The sequence below is a fragment of the Geotrypetes seraphini genome, chromosome 8, assembly GCF_902459505.1.
Source record: "Geotrypetes seraphini chromosome 8, aGeoSer1.1, whole genome shotgun sequence".
Classification (NCBI taxonomy): Eukaryota; Metazoa; Chordata; class Amphibia; order Gymnophiona; family Dermophiidae; genus Geotrypetes; species Geotrypetes seraphini.
The window spans coordinates 63,130,788-63,158,637 of NC_047091.1; the positions used below are offsets into that span (position 1 = coordinate 63,130,788).

Below are 27,850 nucleotides of genomic sequence, written 5' to 3' on the forward strand. Positions count from 1 at the left end.
CTACCCTGCACAACTTTTTGAGCTCTGTTCATTGCTACCAATAACAATTTTTTTCCGAGCACTGATTGAATGCCTGAATTACAGTAAACTTGGCCGAAAAAATTAGTGCTCCAAAAAAAGTCAAAGTTTGACATTACTTAGCTCCCACAATAATTGAGTAATAAATGCGAAATTTGGCGCATAATGTCTCAGTACAACGTTGTTTTCAAAAGTACAATTTCAACCTCCAAGCTCTTTCCATTAGTTTACAAATTAAGTGTAAAGTTGCTAATTTGTGTAAAAAGGCCAAAAATAGGGTATTTTCAGCCTGCTTTTACAGAAAAATACCTTTTAGAAACTCTTTCAAATCAGTCTCATTCGAAAGAGCATATTTCAAACCCCCTAGAAAAGTGGACTTCATTTTTCAATGCAGCTTAACAATGGCTGAAAAAGGGACAAAGTTGGGAGACGTTGCCACGGCAACAACCTCTATTTCAACATAGTTCTGTCATTTTTAAAGTTACAGTTTTGTATTGACGTCGTATTACTACTACTCTATTGCGTTGGTCCATGGTGACATTGTCACTACCAGTTCAATAGTTTGAACTGGCAACCCCATTGCCATATGGGACTTTGTGCATAAAGTTTTATCAAAATCCGTGATGGTCATGCAGGGAGCCCTTGATCACTTGACATGGAATAACCCTATGATAAAACGAGGACACAAGACATTTTTTAGATATATTGCTAGGAAGAAGTGCAAAAGTGGCATTGTGAGACTCAAAGGTGAAGGGGAGAAATATGTAGAAGCTGATAAAGAAAAGGATGAATTGCTTAACAAATATTTCTGTTCTGTGTTCACGGCTGAAGTGCTAGGAGCGGGACTACGGAAGACAAAACACGAATAGGGACAGAGGAGTGATAGATCCTGATAGATTTTCTGAGGGTTGTGATCGTGAGGAGCTAGCTAAAACAAAAGTAGACAAAGCGATGGGGCCGGATGGTGTACATCCGAGGGTGCTGAAGGAACTTAGGGAAGTTCTGGTGGCTCCGCTAACTGACCTTTTCAATGGAGTCTCTAAGGTCGGGAGTGGTATCTCCAGGTGGAAGTGAGTCGATATAAAGGCCGTCTAGATCAGTGATCTCAAACTCGCGGCCCAGGGGCCACATGTGGCCTGCCAGGTACTATTTTAAGGCCCTCTGTATGCTTATCATAATCACAAAAGTAAAATAAAACAGTTTCTTGATCATATGTCTCTTTAGCTATAAATTACATTATTATTAAGACTTAGCCAAAAGGAAAGATTTATAAACTATAAAAAGTTTTACCTCATGCAAAATTGTCATTTCTGTACTAAGAACATAAGAATTGCCATCTCCGGATCAGACCCTGGGTCCATCAAGTTCGATGATCCGCACACGCAGAGGTCCCGCCAGGTGTACCCTGGCATAGTTTTAGTCCCCATATCACTGTATGCTTCTCAAGGAGATGTGCATCTAGTTTACCCTTAAATCCTAGAACGGTGGATTCTGCAATTAATCCCTCTGGAAGAGCATACCAGGTGTCCACCACTCGCTGCGTGAAACAGAACTTCCTGATATTCGTCCTGGACCTGTCCCCCCTCAGCTTCAGTCTATGTCCTCTTGTCCGTGTCACAATGGACAATGTAAATAACTGACAAAATCGCCAACACCCAAACAACCAGATTAAGATTTCAGGCCTGAAACGGCTGAACACAGTAGAGAGCGGAGCCGTAATGCGTCCTTCAAGAATCGCATCACCTCTGGATGAGCTGCAAAACAGGTGCCATGATATTTAGGACTGAATCAAGAGATGCTGGCTATCTGAACTCTCAGAGATCCGACTGCTAGACTCTTCTCCAAGAGCATGCAAGCTTCCAGTCTGAGAGGGACACTCCGTGAACCTCCCGGTGATTGACCTATGCTACCGCCGTGGCATAGTATGAGAAGACTTTGACCACCTCGCCCTTGAAGTTTAGCAGAGCCAGGTGAATCACCCAGAGCTCTAAACTGATTGACCACTTCCTTCAGGAAGGGGACCAGTGTCCCCGAACTAGGCAATCCCAACAGTGCACCCCCCAAAAAAACCCATAAAGGCTGGCATCCATGACCCATGTGGAAAAGCAGAAGAGAATTCCCCTGGAGAGAGAAAGTGGATTCAACCACTAGGCCAGACTGTGGCAAGCCTCCACTGTCAAAAGGAAGCCGCAGATTCAACGGATTCATCTAGGGACAGCAACACATGAGGAGCGCCTCCTGAAGTGAGTGTAAGTCAACTCTTACCCAGGGCACGACATTAGATGGTCACAACCATCAACCCCAGAACCTGCAGGTATTGCCAGGCTGTCAGAGTGGGCGTGTTTTGAAAGGCCCGTTATCAGCTGGATCACTGTCTCTGGAAGAAAAATCTGGATCACTCCTGTGGCGAAGTGTATGCCTAGATACTCCAAAAGTCTTGTGTCGGAATAAGGAGACTCTTCCAAAAGCTGACCACACAACCGAGTCTCTGGAGCAACTGGACAACCCGGCCATCTATGTGGTCTTCTTGCAAAAACGAAGCTGGCAAGTATGATAAATAACTTTAAAATCAAATCAGAAAAAATCCAAGATGGCTGCTACAGGTGATTTTCACTAATAGCCCAGGAAAACTACAGGGAACCCTCAAAAATGGTGATTTTAGGATATTAAGGGGGGTAGGGCATGTAGGGGAAACCACCCCCAAAAAACCTTTTTAAGACCCCTCCCTCCCAAATCGCTGATTCAGGCTGTCAGCCTGTATTCACAGCGATATATGCTGAATGGGTAACACTGCAGACAGAGCTGAAACAGCTCACAGGGACATCCTCTGCCTTAAATAGCTGGAAAGCTAGACTTCAAGTCTTCTAACTGCCCCACTGTCCGGACCTCCATAGACAGGTATCTCCGCCACCCTCGGACATGCCATGCAGATGCCTGGCAGAGGAATAGTCTGGCTCAGATCCTGGGCACACCTGCACAAAACCACACAGCCTGCGCTCAACCCACTAGTAGACAAACCTGGGGTGAAGCAAGCTTTCAAGGGAACAGTCCCTGAGCCCGGATGTGATATGTAGGCTGTCCAGAGGTGTAACGACAGGCAGTGAACCCCCCCCCAGAAGCTGACTTTTCCAAAGGTCCGTGATCTCCCAGTCAGAGCTGCCCCCCCCCCACCCCGGAGGAAACCTCCGCACCAAAAAAGGCAAAAATCGCAAACACAAAGACTTAAATTACAGAAAATGAAACACAAGTAGAAAAGACAAGTTCCTACAGCCTGGCTTGTAGGAAGGAAAATTGATTCCTAGAGGACCAGTGATGAGGTAAGAGGGGGTGGGGTTTAAGTCTCTGAAATTTGAGGCTTCCTACAAAGTCCTGGCAGGTAGACAGAAATAGCCCACCGGTCCCGGAATAAAGTGGATTTGTACAATAAACATATTGTTCTGCTCTGAAACTTAGGCAAATGATCAATAAACAATTAACAATTTAACATTGAACAACAAACTATGCACATGGAGGAACCAACCTAAGTGCAATAAGTAGGGGCTAGAGACTCCCTGCCAAAGAGAAAAGGGAGCCCCCCTGTAGATACAGTAGAAGAGGTCCCAAGACGGACACTGACAACATCCGACGCAGAAATCAGGCAATCAAGTCCGCACAGGGTTGGCTATACACTCCTGTGTATATTAATAGAAATAAGATTATTGAGGTAAGAACCTAATTTTTCATTCTGTTACATATACACAGGAATCTGTACTTTAGCTCAGTTTCAAAGCATGCTCTACTTATCTCATCTACTTTCTCATCATCTAAAACTCAAAGCATGTTCTATTTATCTCATCATCAAAGCATGCTCTACCTATCTTATCGTCAATTCCCAACAACTGTCCACAACTTAATTATGCCACTGTCATAACTTTCAATCTTCAGATTTAACTGATGTACTCTTCCAACTGTTATTGTATTTCAGATTGAATGTTTTTACCTTGCACCTTACTCTCCGTCTGTATGTATCTCTGTTGTAAACCGCTTTGAGCTTCTGGTATAGCGGTATATAAGAAATTATTATTAGCTGACGTACCAAATCACTGCCAGATGAGCCTGCCTTCAGAAACGAAAATGGCATCCACTCGAGCCGCCACATCCAGTGTGTAGAACTTCAGAAAAGTGTCCAAGTAGCTGCTCCACAGATTTCATCAGGCGAGACAGCCCCGAACTCTACCCAAGAAGCCGCTACACCTCTTATCAAATGCGCTGCGATAGAAATAGGAGGCTGTTCCCCCGCAGAGCACCTCCTCCTTTCCCCACCAGGTCCAGCAGCACCTTACTCCTTTCTCCTCCCCCACATCCCCCCCCCCCTTTTACAAAAATACAGTAGCAATTCTCTCGATACAAATTCACCAAAACACATAGAAACCGAATGGGCTTCAGAGCATTTGCCACAGGAGAATCACTACCGCGGCCCTTAAAAAAAATCTTGTCAGCAGGGGTGGGAACGGAGCTAGGCGGGGTAAGAGCCCCCCCCACCCCCCAAAAAAAATACCCACCCCCAAACTGGTCTCTACACAGGGCCAGTCAGGTCCACTGCTACACCCTTATATGCACCTCCCATCCACAGCTCCTCTACACTAATAACTTTCCCACCCATTCGGTCTTCAAAGCAACCAGCCACTTACCTCGGCCCTTGTCTTCACGAGCCACAGCGCTTGTTCCCTGTCGTTGCGCTTTGCACCACTGGTGCCGTGTTCGGCACTCTTCTCTCTTCCTACTTGCCGCTTCTTTCTCCATGTTTTCCGCCTCGGTACACAAAACGACCTCAACTCAGTTCGACGCAAACTTACTACTACTGAACAAGCAAAGCAGCCGCCTTCGTTTAAAAAGCATCAACGTAATATCCGGTTTACAACGGAAGACGACGTGCTAGAGAGCAGGGAAGCATTCTCCATGGGGACAGTAGGGGGGGGAATGAGTCAGCATAAAGATATGAAGCCCCTCATAACGTGTGGTTGCCGTGTTAGTCTACTTTAAAGGCAATCACTAGAAAAATAAATAAGAAAATAAAAGTTATACCTTTTTTATCGGACTAACTAGCCTAACTCGAAGCCCATTTTAAACATGTAACAAATTGCTGCAGCTACCAATCGGGAGCTTTTCTTCTGTGTCTCGCCCTCCTTTGATGTGTTTTCCTGTTTCCGGTGGGGCAAGACGCGGGAGAGGTGAAGTTCCTCAGGGTAGTTAGTAGCATTGCTGCCTCCCGGCGACCTCAAAACAAGTTTGAAGGTAGGGGGTGGGAATATGCTGGGCGGAAGAGTGGTTCTTTGAATGTGTTTAAGGTTATTTGCAGTGTTGCCAGATGCTTTTTTTTTTTATAATGCCGCCCAATTACCTTGCGCAGCTCAAAAACAACCCAATGTACAAGGGGGTACTGAAAAGTTCTCAGCCCAACTAACTTCAGTCTCCATCGAGGGCTATACACTTAGCCTAGTGAGTTTCAACTTTTTTTTCATTCAGCCCTTTTAAAAGTGCAATGCTCATGGAGACTGCCCCAACTTTGTTGGATGGACTGAGATAGGGCCACCAGATTTCCAGGGATCTGGACGGCTTTTCAAAACCCAGCACTTTGGGCTAGATTCACTTAGCCCACCAATCGTGTACCCGATTCACTAACCTCTGTGCTGATCATCCGATCCAATCTGCCCATACAAATGAGGGGAAATGGCAAGGAAAGTAGGCAGGCAGCGATTCACTAAACAAATCTGGAACACCAACTGAGCTGGCCGATCAACAAAAGAAGCCACCGCTGGGGACCAGTCACTCGCATCCTTTCTGACTGTCCTCACCCTGAAATCCCAGCCTGCAGGCCATCAAACCATCAAAAAAGCCTCCAGCTCTCTGCTCTGAAAGGTGGCAAACATCGCTGCACTTCCAGCCCTTCAGGAGCCCTGCTCTTGCCGCCCGACTCTCCTGCTCTCTGCCGCCCTTCCCTGCAGTGTGAGCCCTTGGTTTTAACCTGTTGGTTTAAAGCGGGGCTGCACTACAGGGAAAGGCGGCAGAAAGCAGGAGAGTTGGGGTGGCACAGACTTCCATTTTACAAGCTCAAACTTCTCCGCAGCCCCCCTCGGTTCTTCTCCATCCCCTGCATCAGAGTCGGCAGCACTCGCACACTGGCGGGAGGGAGGAGACCTGCTGCTGTACATCCCTCTTCCCCTTCGCCTAGAAGCGCAGGCGAGACCTGGTCCCAGTGCAATCTAGTGTATGGGGAAGTAAAAGTTAAAAAGTTCCAGCAGAGAGCACGTGCAGACCATTTACAGGCAAAGAAGATGGTCTGCACATGCATCAGGATCACTCAGTAGCGGTCAGTGGGGGGCGTTCCTCTGATCGCTCCCATTTGAATATTGTCCCATCGTGAATTAGTTGGCCTGCCACGGATTGGACACGATTGGGCAGGTTAGTGAATCAGGTTTTGAGAAGCTTCTGGCAACGTGCGACGTTGGGACGGTATGTGCGGATGCACTAATGCCATCTGACATCGAGGGGTGCGGGGCAGAATGGATGTGGTCGGAAAATCTGGTAACCCTAGGCTGAGAACTTTGTCTCTTTGTTGTGTTTCTCTTTTGCAAAATCTGCTTGTGCAGCCTGTCTTTTTCAAATCCCCTTATGGCTGGCACCAGGAGGCCTTCTAAAGCATTTCCAGTGCATGAGGCCATGCAAGAATTGATTTATGCACCTGCACAATGAGATACACCGGAGTCTGGTCTCAGGGTAGCTAAGGCTATGAGGCAGTTGTATCCGGTGGCTCAGGAGGAGCTGAGCAAGTTTAAGCTGCCAAAGGTAGATGCGCCAGTGGCGGCAGTGTCTAGGAGGGCCACTCTTCTGGTAGAGGGAGGAGTAATGCTAAGGATCCTCAGGATAGGAGGCTCAAGTCTTCCCTAAAGTCATCTTTTGAGGTGGCAGCCCTGATTCTGCAGACGGCCATGTGCAGTTTTTATGCGGCACGAGCTTGTCTTCAGTGGGTCCAACAGATTACAGAGGGACTAGTTGAGTTGGGGGAGGCTCTGCCCCCAACTTTTCCTGATGTGGAGCAAGGGCTGGCATATTTGGCGGATGCTTGGTATGATTTAGTTCGAGCCTCTGCAAAGCAGATGTCTCTGTCAGTGGCTTCTAGGCAACAGTTATGGCTTTGGCATTGGGCGGTGGATGTGGCCTCCAAGTTGCAGTTGCTGCGACTTCCATTTAAGGGCCATTTATTATTTGGTGAGGACCTGGATAGGCTCGTAAAAGATTTTGGGGACTCTAGGTCCCAGAGGCTGCCAGAAGATAAGCATAGGAGTTTGGGTAGGTCTTTGTCATCATTCTAGACCACGCTTTCGGGATTCAAAGAGGTATTGACCTAGGAAGTTGACATATAGGGCTTCGTTTAGTGCATCTTGCAGCTCCAGGTTTTCCCAGAAGCAACCCTATCGTCCTTCCAAACCTTCTTCCTCCCAGCCAGCTCACCCTCAAGCCACACGACCTGCACAATGACGGGGTCTTAGCTCCTTTCACCGGTTGTATAGGGGGTCAGCTGACCACCTTCCTAGCAGAATGGGCCAAAATCACGTCAGACCAGTGGGTCCTCGATATAATTTGTGAAGGTTACAAATTAGAGTTCTCCGCTCCCGTCGCAGATTTTTTCTTGGGGTCCCGTGTAATTTCCTGCGTGCGCTAAAAACGCTAGCGCACCTTAGTAAAAGGAGCCCTCAATATTGTCTTCTAAAATTATTTTATAAAGTTCAGCGTGACTGAATCTTGTTTTTACATTTTCTGTTGCACTGAACTTATGACACACATATAAATGAATCTGCTGAAGTTCAGCTGAGAAATTACTGTTGAAGTCCTCTGGGTAAGCAACGATCAACTTTTTACAGCACTGAGAATACCTTTCAATGTTAGTAGATGATGAAGTGACATTATCAGCCTCTTTTACAAAGCCGTGCGGCAACAGCCCCGAAGCCCTTTAAATCTCTTTGGGCTTCGGGGCCGTTAGCACAGCGCAGCCACTAGCGTGGCTTTGTAAAAGAGGCCATATATGGCACACCTCGTAGAAAAGAAAATGTTTCTTCTATTTCTTTGTACAGAATATCTCTCCTCTTCTTTTCATCTCAGTTACAAGTTTGTCAAGAATTGTGCAAAAGGTGCTGATACGAAATTTATCTCTGGTTCAGATATACTTCTGGGTAGCTTATTTCTGATACGTTTGCAAGTTGTAGCTGCCTTGTAATCAACATCTGGTAACATTTCCTTTGCATCCTTTTCATATTTTTCAAATTCGTCTTATTAAGTACACAGTTGGTCAGCTAATGATACATACAGATTTGCACATGTTTTTAAGTTCACATCCTCATTTTGTAGAACTTTGTTTACTCTGTGAAACTTCTGCAAAATCTCATTCCAAAAATTCAACATAAAAACGAATTCTAGCTCTTGCATCTTATCTGCAATATTGTAGTGTCTCCCTTTTGTGACTGGTCTTCGTCTATATATTCTAATGCTTCTAAAATGTCAAAGAAAGATTTCAAAATTGCTGTTATTGCCATAGCATGTGCCTCCCATCTTGTATCAGAGAGGGATTTTAAGACACTTTCATTTTTAATATGATCTTTACGAATTTTCCACCGGCTGGTTGAGGCTGAAAAAAGGGTATAGAGCAGTGTTCTTCAACCTTTTGACACCTATGGAACGGCGGAAATAAAATAATTATTTTGTGGATTGGCACCGGTCCGCGGACCGGCAGTTGAACACTGGGCTAAGTCGTGCCCATCTCCACCCCAGACCCCGCTCCCATAATAGTACTAATTGTAACACAATTTTTTCCATCCTTTTTTCATATATACACACATATAATATAATCGTATTAACAACACATAATGCGTAACCACAAAATTAAAATACACAAAGCACACTGTATGCTTTTCAACATTCATTCCTACCAGAAAACAGATATTCCCATGCAAATGCAGGACCAAAAACTAAAAGTACTAATATTCACCAGCAAACCCTAAGATGCAAGACTCTGCAAGCAGTACAATCCCCAGAGAAAACCAAACAAATGCATTTCTTCCTGAACAGAGTTAGGACAGATAATTAGGGTAGATGTAAAATCACTAAATAAAAGCATTTCCCCTACCGTTGTTGTCTCTCTCCTTCCATGTGCCTTGCATTCTGGCCTGCCCCCCGGTGTTAGCTTCAGGCCGGTCCACAGTGCGATTAACTCAGGGTCTTCGGGCCGGCTCCCTGAGTGCTGCATTGCACAAAGCTATGGGAAGCGGCATGAGCACATCCCACGCCTCATCTGGAAGCCTTCCCTCTGACATTGCGATGTCAGAGAAAAGGCTTCTAGGTCAGGCGCAGGCCACGGGTAGGAGCCTTTTCCTAGGGCTTTGTGCACCGCAGCACTCAGGGAGCCAGCCCGAAGACGCCGCATTGATCGTACCGAGGACCGGCAGCTATAGAACGATCTCTTGGGTCCGATGGAGGTGCCGGCCCTGAGGACCGACAGAAAATTTCTGCAGACCGGCACCGGTCCACGGACCACAGGTTGAAGAACACTGGTATAGAGTAACTGTACTGTAGATAAGAAATTATAGAGTAACTGCACGGTAGAGAAGAAATTAACAGCCTCTTGACAGCAGTAAACAGCACTTCGGCCAACCAGATTTAGTGAATGAGCTGCATATGGCATATATACTAGTAACATAATAACATAGTAGATGACGTCAGATAAAGACCCGAATGGTCCATCCAGTCTGCCCAACCTGATTCAATTTAAATTTTTTAACTTTTTCTTCTTAGCTATTTCTGGACAAGGATCCAAAGCTCTACCCAGTACTGTGCTTGGGTTCCGTTAAAACCTACTCCAGCCCATCTGAACCCTCCCAGCCATTGAAGCCCTCTCCAACCCATCCTCCCCCAAACGGCCATATACAGACATAGACTGTGCAAGTCTGCCCAGTACTGGCCTTAGTTCAATATTTAATATTATGTTCTGATTCTAGATCCTCTGTGTTCATCCCACGCTTCTTTGAACTCAGTCATTGTTTTCCTCTTCACCACCTCTCTCGGGAGCGCATTCCAAGCATCCACCACCCTCTCCATAAAATTTCCTAACATTGCTCTTGAATCTACTACCCATCAACCTCAAATTATGTCCTCTGGTGTTACCATTTTCCTTTCTCTGGAAAAGATTTTGTTCTAAGTTATACCCTTCAAGTATTTGAACGTCTGAATCATATCTCCCCTGTCCCTCCTTTCCTCTAGGGTATACATATTCAGGGCTTCCAGTCTCTCCTCATACATTTTCTGGTGCAAACCTCCTATAATTTTCTTTGCCCTCCTCTGGACCGCTTCAAGACTTCTTACGTCCTTCGCCAGATACGATCTCCAAAACTGAACACAATACTCCAAGTGGGGCCTTACCAATGATCTGTACAGGGGCATCAACACCTTCTTCCTTCTACTGGCTACGCCTCTCTTTATACAGCCCAGCATCCTTCTGGCAGCAGCCACTGCCTCGTCACAATGTTTTTTCGCCTTTAGATCTTCGGACACTATCACCCCAAGGTCCCTCTCCCCGTTCGTGCATTTCAGCTTCTCACCTCCCAGCATATATGGTTCCTTCCGATTATTAATCCCCAAATGCATTACTCTGCATTTTTTTGCATCGAATTTTAGTTGCCAGGCATTAGACCATTCCTCTAACTTTTGCAGATCCTTTTTCATATTTTCCACTCCCTCTTCGGTGTCTACTCTGTTAGACATAATATACTGTATAGACCTTATATACTGTATAGCAAACTTGTTTTATTGCTAAAAATTTTTACTGCGTATTTTGTTTAAATTATTATCCCAGGACAAGCAGGCAGGTATTCTCACTAGTGGGTGATGTCATCCGACAGAGCCCCGATACGGACATCTTGCAAGCATGTCTTGCTTGAAGAAACTCAGAAGTTTCGAGATGCCCGCACCGCGCATGCGCCAGTGCCTTCCCGCCCGATGTACCGGGCGTGTCTCCTCAGTTCTTTTCTTTCCGCGGAGCTGAGAAGTTATCTTCATTCTGCGCTGACTGAATTTCAGTTTTTCTTTGCCTTCTTTACCCGCGTTTTAGTTTATTTCTTTGAATTTCTTTCATTTTTACTTTCTTTTAAAAAAAAAAAAAAAAAAAGTTAAAATTATTTCTTCCGGCGGTTCGGCCGGGCCGGCCTCGTGGCTGCGGCCTACCGCTTTCGACCTTGCAGCGTCGATTTTCCGGCCTATGTCCCGGCCAATCACCGGTTTTAAAAAGTGCAGCAAGTGCCAGCGTGCGATTTCGTTAACGGACCTGCATCGACGCTGCCTGCAGTGTCTTGGTCCGGAACACATTCCGAAATCGTGCCGGCCTTGTTCCACGCTCACTGCGCGCTCGTTTAAGAGGTGTTGCTTACTTTGGGAGTCGATGTTCAAGATGGAGACTGCCAAGGATCTGTCTGCTTCTACGTCTGCTGAGGTTTCGCCGGTCCGCTCGAAACCTGCATCGACGACTCCCACATCCAGCATCGTGAAGCCAGCATCGTTTACACCGGCTACGGCTTCCAGTTCAGCTGCGGCGCCTGCCTCCGTCTCCTTGGTTCAGGTACCGCCTTCCACTGTCCCTCCCGTGGTCATCAAAGTGCCCAAAGCTAACAAGCAGAAGCACTTGGCCACGAAGGAACGCGAAGACCGTGTAGGAGGACCCCCTTTCGGTGCGGATCCCTCCATATCGGCTTCGCTTCGATCCCTGCTAGAAGCTCAGTTTGTCCAGCTTATGCAGACTATGGGACCCCGGCTTATCGCCAACATCCAGGGCAAAGTCCAGGCACCGGTTTCAGGGGGCGGTCCGCCCCCTCCCCCTCCTCCTTGCCATTCGATTTCGCTGCTCGACGAGGGGGATCGGCGGAGGGCGGCGGAATCCTCCAGGAGGGCTTCCCTTCCTGATATGCCACCTTTAGAGCCCATCACACCTCCACGCCAACAGGGTGCTGGGGCAGCCCCTGATAATCGGAGTCCTGGGCATACTGCATCGCAGGAAGAGTTCTTCCGCACTCCATACCAGACTTGGGTGGCGCTGCGTGAGTCCGCATCCTTACCACCTCTGCGGTCCACCGCATCGAGCCCCATCCATTCCTTAGAGGCTTCGGGGGATCGTGCGATGCACAGAAGATCTCGCTCCCCATCCCGTCACCGGGAGGGGCATCGATCTCGACACTCATCTCGACACTCCTCACGCCATTCGGAGGTGTCTCCGCAGAAAAAGATGCAGCGTTTGGGATACTCATCGTCGGATGTATCCCAGCCGGAGGGACCAGAGTATGAGGAACCATCTACCTCCTACTCTCCATGCCGGTCTCAGCTCTCCCTGGACCCGGAGGCTTCCACTTCGTCTAGTCCGTCTCGGCGGCCGGCCTTGGCAGACCAATTATCTTTCTCATCTTTTCTCCGACAGATGGCGGATGACTTGGATGTGACTTTGGATACTGGATCTAAATATTCTAAAGAGTATTTGGATACTATGCATTTGCCTCACCCTCCAGCGGAGACTCTTCGGCTTCCTTTGCATAAATTGCTGGACCAAACTTTCATGCGCTGTTTTGAGACACCGTATTCTATCCCTGCGGTTCCCAGTAAGCTGGATGCTCGATACCGCATCGTTCACCACAAGGGGTTTGAGGGGGCTCAACTTTCTCATCAGTCCCTTCTGGTCGAGTCTTCTCTCAAGCGTTCTCACCCTTCCCAGGTCTACGCTTCGGTGCCTCCGGGCAGGGAGGGGAGAACGATGGACAAGTTTGGTAGACGTGTATACCAAAACTCGATGATGGCGACTCGAGTGCTCAATTACAATTTTTTCTTCTCTTCATATTTGGATTTCTTCTTGCCGGTACTCCGCAAGTTCATCCCTTTCATCGATGCTCAGGCTCGTTTCCAGTTTGAGGAGGTGGTGGCGACCCTGTCCCAGTTGCGGCTGCAGCTGATGCAATCCTCCTACGATGCCTTCGAGCTCTCGGCACGGGCTGCGGCCTGTTCAGTCGCCATGCGTCGCCTGGCCTGGCTTCGCACTATTGATATGGATCCGAACCTCCAAGACAGACTGGCTAATGTGCCTTGTGCGGGAGCGGATCTGTTCGATGAGTCTATCGAGACTGTTACTAAAAAGCTTTCGGACCACGAGAAGTCTTTTCAGTCTATTCTGCGTCCTAAGCCTAAGCCTCAGCAGTCTCGTCCCTCTAGACCGCCTCAAATCTATCAGAGGCGTTATCAACCGAGGCAGGCTCCCCTGGCGAGACAGCCTGCGAAGAGGCAGCCTCCACAGAAGACACAACAGAAGCCTCAGATGCCGGCTGCACCCAAGGCTACTCAGCCTTTTTGACTCTCTCCCAGGGAGCATAACTGACTTCGTTCTGTCTCCTCCCGTTTTTCCCATCGGGGGTCGTCTCCACCATTTTTGTCATCGATGGGAGACGATCACCACGGACCTCTGGGTCCTTACCATCGTAAGAGAGGGATACTCTCTTCATTTCCATCGGGTCCCCCCGGACCACCCGCCAAGAGAGTATCCTTCCAACTCGACGCAGACCGCTCTTCTTCTACAGGAGGCGCAGGCTCTGCTTCGGCTTCGAGCCGTCGAGCCGGTGCCAGTAGATCAGCAAAACCAGGGGTTCTACTCCCGGTACTTCTTGGTTCCGAAGAAGACGGGCGATCTGCGTCCCATTTTGGACCTTCGAGTCCTCAACAAGTTTTTGGTCAAGGAGAGGTTCCGCATGCTGACCCTTGCTTCTCTCTACCCCCTACTCGAGCAGAACGATTGGTTATGCTCTCTGGATCTCAAGGAGGCCTACACTCACATCCCGATACATCCGGCCTCCCGCAAGTTTCTCAGATTTCGGGTGGGACATCTACATCTGCAGTATCGAGTGCTTCCATTCGGCCTTTCCTCGTCTCCCAGAGTCTTCACAAAGTGTCTGGTGGTGGTGGCCGCTGCACTCCGGAACATGGGTCTCCAGGTGTTTCCATACCTCGACGACTGGCTCATCAAGGCACCGTCGGCTCCAGAGGTCATTTCGGCGACCTTGACTACAATTTCTTTTCTGCAGAGTCTGGGCTTCGAGATCAACTTCCCCAAATCACATCTTCAGCCCACCCAGTCTCTCCCCTTTATCGGGGCTGTTCTGGATACCATTCAACTTCGAGCATTCCTTCCTCCTCAACGCATGGATGCTCTCCTTCTACTCTGCCAGTCGGTGTCTTCTCGCCCGTCCATCTCGGCGAGACACATGATGGTCCTCTTGGGCCACATGGCCTCTACAGTTCATGTGACGCCTTTTGCCAGACTACATCTCAGAATTCCTCAATGGACCCTGGCATCTCAGTGGACTCAGGTGTCCGACCCGTTGTCCCGTCACATTGTCGTCACTCCTGCTCTACGGCAGTCTCTTCTCTGCTGGATGACCTCTTCGAATCTATCCAGAGGTTTTGCTGTTTCACTCTCTTCCCCACCAGAAAGTTCTCACGACCGATTCATCGAACTATGCCTGGGGGGCCCATCTGGATGGTCTACGAACTCAGGGGTTCTGGACCACTGCGGAACGACTCCATCAAATCAATCTTCTGGAGCTCAGGGCCATCTTCAATGCTCTCCAAGCTTTTCAGCATCTGCTTCACGACATGGTGGTCCTTATTCGCACAGACAATCAGGTCGCCATGTATTATGTCAACAAACAAGGGGGCACGGGCTCGGCCCCTCTTTGTCAGGAAGCTCTTCGAGTCTGGGATTGGACGGTTCGCCACAACACCTTCCTCAGAGCTGTCTACATTCAGGGGAAAGACAACGTCTTGGCAGACAAATTGAGTCGTCTTCTCCAGCCTCACGAATGGACGCTCCATTCCGAACCCCTTCATCAGATCTTCGCTCAGTGGGGAACGCCTCAGATAGACCTCTTTGCAGCCCCCCACAACTTCAAACTGCCTCAGTTTTGCTCCAGGATCTACACTCCTCTCCGCCTCGAGGCAGACGCCTTTCTACTGGAGTGGGGGAATCGCTTCCTATATGCGTTTCCTCCCTTTTCTCTCATTCAGAAGACTCTGGTCAAGTTGAGATCAGACCATGCCACCATGATCCTGATTGCTCCTCGGTGGCCCAGACAACCTTGGTACTCCCTTCTACTTCAACTCAGCAGCAGGGAGCCAGTACTTCTTCCAGTGTTTCCTTCACTACTTACTCAACATCAAGGTTCACTACTTCATCCCAACCTGCAGTCTCTCCACCTGACAGCTTGGTTCCTTTCAACATAACCCCTCACCAGTTCTCTCAAGCAGTGAGGGAGGTCTTGGAGGCTTCCAGGAAGCCTGCTACTCGACAATGCTATTCCCAAAAATGGACTAGATTCTCTTCCTGGTGTATTTCCAATGCTACGGAACCTCAGAAAGCTTCCCTATCTTCTGTATTAGACTATCTTCTACACCTGTCCCAGTCTGGTCTCAAGTCTACCTCTATACGAGTCCACCTGAGTGCTATTGCGGCTTTCCATCAGCCTCTACAGGGGAAACCTTTGTCTGCTCATCCTGTGGTTTCCAAATTTATGAAAGGACTTTTTCATGTCAACCCTCCTATCAAACCTCCTCCTGTGGTTTGGGATCTCAATGTTGTCCTGTCTCATCTTATGAAGCCTCCGTTTGAACCTCTCAACACGGCTCCACTTAAGTTTCTCACCTGGAAGGTGGTTTTTCTGGTGGCCCTCACGTCAGCTCGCCGAGTCAGTGAGCTTCAGGCCCTAGTGGCGAATCCACCATTCACTGTATTCCATCATGACAAGGTGGTTCTCCGTACTCATCCAAAATTCTTGCCTAAAGTGGTCTCTGAATTTCACATCAACCAATCCATTGTGCTTCCAGTGTTTTTTCCAAAGCCTCATTCTCATCCTGGGGAATCTGCTTTGCACACTCTGGACTGTAAACGTGCTCTGGCTTTCTACTTGGATCGCACAAAGCCTCACAGAAATGCTCCTCAACTTTTCGTCTCCTTTGATCCAAACAAGTTGGGACGACCTGTATCGAAGCGCACCATCTCTAACTGGATGGCGGCTTGTATCTGTTCCTGCTATGCCCAGGCTGGATTATCCCTTCCCTGTAAGGTCACAGTCCATAAGGTCAGAGCAATGGCAGCCTCTGTAGCCTTCCTCAGATCGACACCGATTGAGGAGATTTGTAAGGCTGCCACTTGGTCCTCGGTTCATACATTCACCTCTCATTATTGTCTGGATACTTTCTCCAGACGGGATGGACAGTTTGGCCAAACAGTGTTACAAAATTTGTTTTCTTAAAGTTTCCAACTCTCCCACCATCCCATTGGGGTTAGCTTGGAGGTCACCCACTAGTGAGAATACCTGCCTGCTTGTCCTGGGATAAAGCAATGTTACTTACCGTAACAGTTGTTATCCAGGGACAGCAGGCAGCTATTCTCACGTCCCACCCACCTCCCCTGGGTTGGCTTCTCAGGCTAGCTACCTGAACTGAGGAGACACGCCCGGTACATCGGGCGGGAAGGCACTGGCGCATGCGCGGTGTGGGCATCTCGAAACTTCTAAGTTTCTTCAAGGAAGACATGCTTGCAAGATGTCCGTATCGGGGCTCTGTCGGATGACATCACCCACTAGTGAGAATAGCTGCCTGCTGTCCCTGGATAACAACTGTTACGGTAAGTAACATTGCTTTATGCGGCATTCAACATAATTACACATTTCATAAGCAGAATAATACGGACAATTTAATTCCCAGCTTACTGCTGATGCTGTATCATGTGCTTTAATTAATAAAGAAAGATTTTGTTTCAGAATTTCAGAATGCATTGGTGTTTCAGAAATACTCCTAAATAAAAACACTTGTAAAACTTGTGTTTAACAAATAAACTGAAATAAATTTAAATATGTTCTGTCAAAAAAGGCTGAAATAAACAAAACTAAATAGTACTAAAATAGTAGACTGTGCAACATGAGTGGACAAGAGCACATTTCGCACGAAGGCATATTTGGCACACGACGCCATTAGGTGAGTGCGTCAAAATGTCTTTGCTCATATCCAAGAATAGAATTAAACGCATTGAAAATATATAAAACGTACTTACATTTTAATAGATTAAAGAGCCAGAACTGAGTGTGCTATTATTGGAATAGTCTTTAAGCAACTTTGAGGCTGTTTGAGGCTATTAGACTTTGAAAGCAATTAACACCAGTGACAGTCGGCAACTGAACTAAGAACTTCTTATGAGCTAGTACCCGTCACTTGCGCTGTTTCAAATGCATCTAGACTTTGTTCAAAATTTGTATAGCTTCCAATCTGCGAGCACAGTGTACTTTATTTTGCAGGATAAACATGATGACACAAGAGAAAACACTTTATAAACAGAACTTATTCATTTTTCATTAAATTTTGAAAATGGCTATAAATGTAATTCATTTAATAATTTAAATGATAAATTCGGTTATGAAAAATTTCTGTGGTGCCCCCCTTCCCTTGATGCCCTAAGCACGTGCTTACTTTGCTTATAGGGTTAATCCTGCACTGGATACACCTTATCAAGACTGAAAGTACATTGGTTTCCCCCTTCCCAACATTGAGGCCAGCAGGAGAAGGCGATCAGCCTGTGTCTTAGGCCACCTGGGGTTAACTGAGGATTTGAAACATCAAGCTGTGTGGTAGTCTACTACACTGTCCAAAGCATCAGATCCCACCAACCTCTATCCATCTGCAGTGATGACCAAGGCTATCCTTGGTTTCACATTTGCTGTGATGTCATAACATAACTTTATTCTTCTATACTGCCACAATCAGACGATTTCTAGGCAGTTTACACTGAAGAGAGCTGGACAATCAGCAAAGTTCAAAATACAAATAGCAAAAGTACAACATATTTCTTAAGAATAGTCAGAGTAGAATTATTGTTATTAATATAATTTTTATTTAGGAAATGAATTTATCAAACAATTCAGTCTTAATTTCTTTCCGAAATGCTCCGTAAAACAGCCTGGCTCCAGTGATGTAATTACCCAACCAGGACTGCTGCTTACTTACTTGAAACATAAAAGTCCTATCCAGAAAAGACCTGTATCTACAGCCAGTAATTTTTGGATAGGCAAATTAATTACAATTTCTGGTTATCCTCATAGGGCTGTATAGCACAAAATGAGACAAAAGATAGGTAGTGGCCAATCCTCAAACCAGCTTAAAGCAAATGCAAGAGAATTTAAACATTACTCGTGCCTCCACTGGCAACCAGTGCAGCAGTCTATAATAGGGACTAACATGATCACTTTTCTTCAGCCCAAATATCAGACGGACAGCAGTGTTCTGTACTATTCTCAATTTTCTCCAAATTTTTTTAGGGACACCCAAATAAACGACATTGCAATAATCCAATATAGATAGAACCAATGCCTGCAGCAATAATCTAAAAGATAGAGGATCAAAGTATTTTTTGATGGTCTTTAGTTTCCATAGTGCAAAAAAACACTTCTTCACCACTAAATTCGTATGTTCAGCCATGGATAAATGAATGGTACTATAGTGTGTGTGATGTCATTTGTGATTTCTAAATATGAGGGGTAGAAAAAAACAGAATATATGGTTTGGTTGATACAGAGTTAAGTTAGTTTCACAAGTTTGAGAATACTACCCTACTACAGATCTCTTTTTTCTCTCTTTTGAAAGGATTTAATGAAAGGTACAAGGGAGAAACTCCCCTCCTCACCCAGGTAGATGATGTGTGAGAACCAGCCAGGAACACTCATAAAGTTGGATCTTGGATCCCTGACACAGGCAGCTCATGATGCCGTACATCTTCTACCCTGTGAAATTCAGTACAATGGACATGCAGCAGTGGACAAATATTTTATCCCGACTATCCACCAGGGAGCATCAGGTATGAAACCACAACTTCTGGGAGCCAAGGGGATAGAATTGGTATAATGGAGGTTGAGGTTTATGAGCATCAGGTATGAAACCACAACTTCTGGGAGCCAAAGGGATAGAATTGGTATAATGGAGGTTGAGGTTTATTTATTGATATTTGGTCACCATAATTTGTTTTGTTATTAAATATGTTAATTTTTAATTTATGGTTTATACTTTTATTATGTATGTGTTTATTTTTAGAACAAGGATAGTATGAACTGTGAATTTTTATTAACGTTTTTTTGTAAGAATTAATAGTAAAAGAAGTACAACAAAACTGCAGTCTAGACAGGTTCCAAATTCTCCACAACCCCCTACCTTATGAACTTTGCTCCCCAAAAGTACAGTTCAGCTTAATTTACCAATATTCCTTTTCCCTGTATTCAGTGATTAAGGTCCATCCAGCCCAGTTGTTGCTATAAAAAGAAACAAACCAAACCTGGTCACGTTAGGATTGCATATTCCACCACTTCAGAAATGATTTCCAGAATCTTTGGTGCACTACCAGCAATCTGGTCCCATCAGGCAAATATCAGGCAGCCTTTATGTCATCCCCACTTTGAGGGCACTGTATTTATCTCCAGTAACAAGCAATGCAGCTTTTTCTCGCTGACATACATAAAAAAGATAGAATATGACCCAATCTGCATATTTAATGGACAGATTCAGGTATGAAAACTACAACTTTTCTCAACACCACTTGAATTACCATTGGGTCTCCCACTTCTTCCCATAACATATGAATCGCATTAAATTCCCATTGAGGCAGATAGAATTTCAGTTTTGGGCTACTCCATTTTTGCAGTTTTTGCACTGGCTTCCTATGGAGAAAAGAGTTAATTATAAGGTAGTTACTATGATATACTTGTATAAATTGTTATATGGTCCAGTAGACCTGATGAACTACATATCTTTTCCAGCAAAATTGTATGTATTTGCATTTTCTATTGTCCAAGTTATTCATTGGTAAAATTTGGTTCGTTTGAAGTCTTTATTCAACCAATCTTTTGAGTATTTGGGTACTAAGATATGGAATGACCTCCTAAGAAGAAATTTGTCTTAATTCTGTTATTACTTTTGTAAAGTTTTAAAGACTTATTACTTTGAAATTGTTTTACAGTTTGGTATATTTTATATGAATTGATTGTAAAGAAAGATATGCTACATCTTAAACTTCTGATTTGTTACCCGCATAGAATCAATTGTAGAGATTAGCGCGGGCTATATATCTTAAGACTAGAATAATAAAGGGGTGGCATTTTTGATTGGGGGATACAGGGTGAGAGCAGACATGACATTCTGTTTTTAGTTTTAGCTGTTTCCCTGCACAGTGAATTTTGGCCTCAGATTTAGTTTTGACCAAAACTAACTTTATCCCAGATCAATAAAGTCAATTGAGTATCTGGCCTAGAAAGTGAAGTTGTTACTTGCCTACAGCAGGTGTTCTCTCAGGACAGCAGGACACACACATTTTCTCATATAAATAATGTCATCTGATGGAGCCTTGCATGGAGTGCTTCTCAGCAAACTTTTAAGTGCATGGGGAAGAGGATTGCCCCACTCTGATCTTCCAGGCTACATCCATGCTGAGAAACCATTCATGCTCAGACTATATGTTCTTCCCCAACAGATAAGTGGCTCTGAGAACCATGCTTTGGTTGGATGCTCAGCTCCACATATTAACTGCTTCCCGACATAGGAGGTACAACCCCATTCCTCCCTGCTTATTGATGATATAGTATATTCCAACCTAATTGTCTGAATGAGACTAATTTTGTGTATCAGCTGATCTTTGAAAGCCTTTAGAGTGCTTCATACTGCCCACAGTTCTAGAAAGTTTATATACAACTGAGTACTCTGGGAGGACCACTGACCTATGTGATTTCTTCAGCCCAGCATCATGTGGGGAGGAAGAATTTTTGTCAAATTGGTTTGGATTGTTCAACACAAGAAAGATTCTTGTAGAGAAAGAGCTACAGTGATGGCATTTGCTAGGTTCCCTGTGACCATTGGGAAACTACAGTTCACTGGGTTATCTCCAAATGGAGATGTGCCATATGTGTCATATGGCCAGTCAAGCCTAACGACATCTGCTGAGTTATAACCTCATGCTTTGAAGTGTCCACACACTGCTCTGGAAGGAAAATACATGCTTGAACTGTGTCTATCAGAGCCCCGATGAATTCCAATCTTTGTACAGAAACAAGTGGCACTTTGTGTAGTTGACAACGAACCCTAGTAGCTTCAGCATTTGAATAGTTCTGAACACCGATGCCTTTGATGTGCTCTTTACCAGTTACTGGACTAGGTAGAAAAACACATGCACTCTAAGCCAGTGTAGTAACACTGTGACTACTGCAAGACATTTTGTGAATATCCTGGGAGCCCATGTGAGGTCAAAGTGCAGTACATGATACTAACACTGTAGTGGTGTTTCTCTAATTGAAATTTTAGATGCTTTCTATGATTGGAATGTATCTGAATATGGGCATAAACATCCTTTTAATTCTAGAGAGCATAACCAATTGTTTTTCTGAGTCATGAGGATTAAGGTGCCCAGAGAAATTATCCCAAACTTTCTTTCACCAGATGTTTTTCAGTGACCTTAGGTCTAGGATGGGATGAAATTATCCTGCTTTTTGATAGGGGCAAGGAAATACTTTGAGAAAAAAAATTCCTTTTTTTTCCTCTGGTGAAATGAGTTCAACCACATTTGCCTTTCAAGGGGAAGAAAGTTCCTTTATAAGCAATTCACAGTGTGAAGATCTTAAGTCTGATGCTCTTGATGGGCAGTTTGATGGGAATCTTGCCAATGAAGGGTGTTACCTGTTTGAACTATTTTGTGGACCCACTGGTCTGAGGTTATAAGGGGCTACCTTTCTTGGAAAAAAAATTCAGCCTCCCTCCTACTGATAGACCATCTGGAATGATTACTTTTACTGCCAGTCAAAAGCTTGATTAGACTGGGGAGTTGGCTGGGACTTCTGAGCTCTCTCTCTCTCGCTATTATCTCAGATGGGAGTGCAATCTCTGGGCTGACTAGGGATGGAGAAGGGGACCTACATCTTTTAGTTGAATCGCCTTTGCTCTGCATTCAGATACCTCTTGGGAGGCTGTAGCAGTAGTTTTTGTTTGTTTATTTTAGCACTTGATATATACTGTATTTATTTTTATTAATTTAGGTATTTATATACCGCTTATCAAGGTTATCTAGGCGGTTTACAATCAGGTACTCAAGCATTTTCCCTATCTGTCCCGGTGAGCTCACAATCTATCTAACGTACCTGGAGCAAGCAGAGCAGTTTATAACTAAGAATTAAAACTGGAGGATGTGACAACATCGTTGCAGCTGGCAGCCTGAGCAATAAGTTGCAGAGCCACCCAAGACTTATTAGGTATTTTTTACCTTTACTGCAAGTATTCTGCTACAGAAGAGAAGGGGTAACCTCTGTAATCTGGCTGCTTTTGGCAATGACATCTTGGAAATGCAAAATGGATATTAAGGCTTATTCTAACATGGCTTCCACTCCAACCCAGAAACAAAAGTCAGGTGACTCGGGGAGACCTAATCCCACAGAGACACAGAAGACAGCACTTTCTAGGCTGCGGGAGTAAACATGGATCTCGAATCTTATGAGAATCTCGGAGAGGGTGAGAGCCAGAAGGCCTTGAGCATGCTCAGATGCTCAAAGCCCAGCAGCAGCCTAGCAAAGAAACCGGCGGCAGGCACTTTCAACACCGGCAGTGCATGGGTAAGGACAGGACCGGTCAGTGTGGGGGGGGGGAGGCGATCGCGAAGGTGGGCTCGGGGGAGCAACAAAGCCAGTTCCCGTGGTGGGCTCGGCTCAGGTCGGGTGTCGGGTTGGAGAGATGTACCTACCAGTAGTCAGTCAGTGGAACAAATCATCCTAGTTGCCATTTTGGCCTGTGAGGAAAGTTGCTTTGATATACGAGCACTTTGGATTGCGAGCATGCTTCTGGAACGAATTATGCTCGCAAACCAAGGTACCACTGTATATTTGTGGGGGGGGGGGGTTCAAAGAGGTCAAGGCAGATGACTTTAAAATATGCCATGTCACCTCAGTAACAACTATAGAAAAATATACAAATATAGTGCAAAATATATACAGCAGATATAAATTCTCAAAACTGACATTTTGATCTCTAAATTGAAAATAAAATCATTTTTCCTACCTTTGTTGTCTGGTGATTTCATGAGTCTCTGGTTGCAGGACCTTCTGACTGTGCATCCAATATTTTTTTCTTTCTGCCTTCTGCATGCTTCCTCTCCTCTGGACCTCATTCCTTTCCCCAACCAACATCTCTCTCCGTCCTCCATGAGTCCAACTTTTCTTCCTTGTCATCAACAGCAGATGAATCCAGAGACTAGTGGGATTACGTCGATCAACCAGCAGGTGGAGATAGAGAGCAGTAAGTTGTCTTCAGATATATTGGGTGTACAGCCTCCTGGCCAACCAGTATACTCTATTTCCAGCAGGCTGCATGGATGTGTTCCTCACAGCTCCTGGCTTCTGCTTGTGAATTTTGGTCCCAGGCCTGGATGTTTGGAAAGAGGGGTGTTCTGGCGGGACAGTGCCAGCTTTGGAGGTACACCTGGGCCCTCCCAGTGTCGCTACCTCACCCTCTTCAGGGTAACACCTGGGTCCTTCCATGTCCCTTTCCCTATCGGACATGGTGCCTTTCCCATGTAAGTAAAGAAGCACTACAGAGTTTGTATTACGTGGGTAGTAGCCTCACTAGCTAAGCCTACCATCGTGTCGAAGGAGAAGTCGTGGCTCCGGCCCAGGGTTCTCATGTCTTGGCCATCGCATGGGTAAGTACCCTGCTTAACAGTTCAGTCTGTTTATGGTGGAGGAGTCCACGTTTGCTTTTTCAGTCTAAGTGACTGCCTTAGGGTACCCTCGGGGACTGTGGCTGTGAGCGCGCATTGATAGAGCAGGGCTCCATTGTGCACTGCCTTAGCCATCTATTTTCGTTTTAGTTTGTTTCGGAGGCACGATAGCATGCTCTGGAAATTCCAGCAAGGAGGAAACCGGCTGCTTTTGTGCGCCGTGTTCGTCTTTCTTTTTTTCTCCTCAGTGTGGGTGGTTCCCGCACCTTCAAAAAGATATAAATAAGATGGAGTCAGTCCAGAGGAAGGCTATTAAAATGGTATATGTTCTTCGTCATAAGGCATACAGGGACAGACTTAAAGATCTCAATATGTATACTTCAGAGGGAGATATGATAGAGATGTTTAAATACTTACATGGCAGAAATATGCATGAGGCGAGCCTCTTTCAATTGAAAGGAACTGGAATAAGGTGGCATAGGATGAAGGTGAAAAGGGATAGATTCAGAAGTAACTTCAAAAATACTTTCTCACAGAAAGGATAGTGAATACTTGGGATGGCTTCTGGCGGAGATGGTGGAGACAAAAAGTATATCTGAATTCAAGAAAACTTGAGGCAAGTATGTTGGATCTCTAAGGGAGAAGAGGGGATAGTAAATGTTATAGTTAGGCAGACTAGATAGGCCAAATGGTCTTTTTCTGTCTTCATTTTTCTGTCTTATGTATTTTGGTAATGAAAGAGATTGTATTACAGCCAGACTTGTTTGTGAAATATGAAATTGTTTTTCTGCTTCCTAGGGGCTTGAAGGGTTTTTTGGAATGGGCCATTTTGATGGCAAAGAAAACTACTGAGAAAGTCCCAGCTAAACTACTATTAGCCATCTCAGCAAAAATGGATTGACCGAATGAGCACAGAGATACCTTCTCCAGTTTTTGTTCAGCTTTACCAATCCTTTCCATTTGATCGACAAACTTAAGTGTAGCCTCTTCTCTAAATTTAGTCAGCTGGGATAAATCATCTTGCATGAGTTTCTCTATCCTAGTTATACCCAACATTAAATTTTTCATAGATAAATCCACTGCTGAATAGATGAATAAGCTTCATTAATGGTAATTTATTTAAGAAGAATAGGTGATGGTAGTTTAACACCTTCAGTAGTTCTATTATCATTATGAGATTTATTCCCAAGAGGATGCCCCTGTTTTGGAAACAATTCCCCAGAAGCCATATTATGTTTCTCAAAAGGAGTATAAACTCACTCCTGCTCAAGGATTGGCACCAAATTTTACAAGTAGGCAGTGCAAGTATGACCATTTTTCTAATGTTCCTACTCACCGCTGTCCTCTGAGGTCTTAAGCTGTTTCCGTCATAACATAAACACGTGGAGGGGCATAATCGAAAGGGACGTCTAAGTCCGTTTACTTCCATCTCGCAAGTTGTCCAAAGTTAAAAAGAGCCTAAGACACATTTTTTTACTTTCAAAAATCATCTAATTATACGTCCTACCGATCTGATCGTCCAAGCCACTAAATCGTCCATCTTTATACCACATTTCCGTCCAAGTCCAAAACGCCTAGAACAAGCCCTATTGGACGTTGGAGGGGTCTGCAAAGTGATGGACTGCCACCTAAATAGTGGGGTACCTTACAGGGCACTGCTGTGAACTTCACAAAAAAGGTGCCATGGCTTCTCCTCCCTACAGCTCCCTTATAGGTCACGGTGAGCCCCCAAACCACCTCCAGAATCCCCTAGACCCACTTATTTACCACCCCAATAGCCCTTATGGCTGCAGGAGCCACTTATATGCCAGTCAAAAAGGGTTTTGGGGGTGTATAGGGCAGTGCACATGTTTAAGTATCAAAGCAGTGATTATAGGGGCTTATGGGCATGGGTCCTCTCAATGGGTCCCTAACCCACCCCCAAGACAACTTAAGCTGCCTCTGGGCTGGACGACTAGGCTTTCCTATGCCAGGCGGCCAGGTGATGATGGTCTGGAGGCTGAAATTTAAAATTGTGAATAAAATTTTTATGGGGTGGGGGGGGTTGGTGATCACTGGGGTAGTGTGTGGGGGTCTGTGTTATGTGTTTGCAGTGCTTATCTGGTGAGTTTAGGTGGGTTTTTTTTGACTTAGACCATGTTTTACATGGTCTAAGTCACTATGTCCAAGTTCCGTCAATCCTGGGCTGTATAACTTTCGGGTTATACATGCTGTACGACTAAGTCTAAGCCAGCCCACATCCCGCCCAACTCCTGCCCTCGACACTCCTCCTGAAACGCCCCGTTTAGCTTTGGATGTTGAGCGGCACTATGAAGGCCTAGGTCATTTAGAAAACATCCAAAACCCGTTTTTATTTTCAGCGCTTGGATGTTTTTGAGAAATGTTCGTCCAAGTGCCGGTTTTTGGACGTTTTTCTCTTTCGATTATGAGCCTCTTGGCATTTTCTACTAATTGCTCCTTCCCCAGATGTGGCCTGCTTTGCCATCTCCTTACCTTTGCTACCCAGCTCTTTCAAATCACACCAGGTTTCCTCCAGTGTTTCCACATTTTTATTTATATTCTCTCAAAGGGAAAAGTTCACTGGTATCTTATGCCATCTTTCTGGAGCCTGGTTGTAATTTCTTTATGTGTAAATGATTTTTATTATTCCAGCAGTAAGAAGCAAATACAAACAGTAGTACCATTCAGGAAATAACATTATCCCAGGACAAGCAGGCAGCATATTCTTGACTGATGGGTGACGGCACCGACGGAGCCCCGGTACGGACAATTTTAGAGTGATTGCACTCTAAGAACTTGGAAAGTTCTAGTAGGCCGCACCGCGCACGCGCGAGTGCCTTCCCGCCCGACAGAGGCGCGTGGTCCCCAGTTTCTTAGTTTCCGCGGAGCTAAGAAGACGCACTTTCAACGGCTGTTGAAAATTTTTTTCTCAAACGCCTTCCCGCTCGCGTAAACCTTTTCGGAATTATTTCCCTTCTTTTTCTTTTTCTTATTTTTTTTTTTTTTTTAAAAAAAAAGAATTTTCTTTTCTTTTTTTTCTTCTTTTTTCGGGTTCGCCCCGGCGGGGCCTGCTGCCACCATCGAGGCCTCGGCCTTCGATTTGGCAGAAGCCGTTTTCACGTTCATGCCCCCTCAACCCGGTTTTAAGAAGTGCCAGCGGTGCGCAAGGCCCATTTCCCTCACCAACCCGCACAACTGGTGCTTACAGTGCCTGGGTCCTGACCATCGGGCGTCCACCTGCACCCGCTGTGCCACTCTAAAAAAGAGAACTTTAAAAAACTGCCAGATCCAACAGCGGCTTTTATTTGGTACCGAGATGTCGGATTCGGCGGCACCAGCCCCGACTTTGGCCCCGACGCAGTCGGCACCTACCTCATCGACGCCGCGCAACACCGCGCCGGCGTCGCATCCCTCAGGTAAGCCGGCTAAGAAGCCTTCCCCGCTGGAGCGCCCTCCGGTCTCAGTGGCAGCGAGCCCAATCCTGCCGACCTCGAGGCGCCCACGGAAGCGCTCCGCTCCGATTGAGGTGAGCCCCTCGACCTCAGGTTCCTCTTCGGAGTGTAGAGCGGCACCAAAGGTACCGCAGAAGAAAAAAGCGGTACCGGTGCCTTCGCTGGACGAGCGAATTGCCGCCGTCCTGCAAGTGCAGCTCAAGGAGTAATTACAACAGCTCCTTCCTGCTCTTTTGACTCCTAGCCTTCCAGTCCCGGTCCGGTCTGAGCCACCGGTACCGGCAGTGGAGCAACCTCTTTTATCGATATCCACTTTGTCGGTACCGGTACATACGGCTTCATCAGCATCCATGCCGATCTTAGCGCCGGAGCCGAGGTCCTTACACCAAACTGTACAGACTTCGGCACTGGCACACCCCATAACATCTCCCAGTACCGTTTCACAGAGATCTGGTAAGTCGACTCACAACAATCGACACCTGGAACCCTCCACACCGGAGTCACGGGACCGGAGCTTTCAAGTGAGGGACCCTGATCTGTG

General features: G+C 45.9%; 2 protein-coding genes across 3 annotated transcripts in view; one reads left to right on the forward strand and one right to left on the reverse strand.

The window, feature by feature from the left end:
• MAD2L1BP (MAD2L1 binding protein) overlaps nt 1-4,914 on the reverse strand; it is a 51,423-nt gene extending 46,509 nt beyond the window's left edge. The window contains 1 exon segment of the mRNA XM_033955935.1: nt 4,689-4,914. The gene's annotated coding sequence lies outside the window, so the exon portion shown is untranslated.
• Nucleotides 4,915-5,068: 154 nt separating this feature from the next.
• The window catches only part of RNASEH2C (ribonuclease H2 subunit C), a 60,124-nt gene continuing 37,342 nt past the window's right edge, over nt 5,069-27,850 (forward strand). The window contains exons 1-2 of one of the 2 annotated variants that reach the window (XM_033956645.1): nt 5,069-5,292; nt 18,763-18,973. In XM_033956645.1, coding sequence (XP_033812536.1) covers nt 18,811-18,973 — 163 coding nt within the window. In that variant the 5' untranslated portion in view covers nt 5,069-5,292; nt 18,763-18,810. Of the gene's footprint in view, nt 5,293-6,322; nt 6,460-18,762; nt 18,974-27,850 lie in introns of those variants that run through there. The other variant, XM_033956646.1, reaches the window with a different exon arrangement.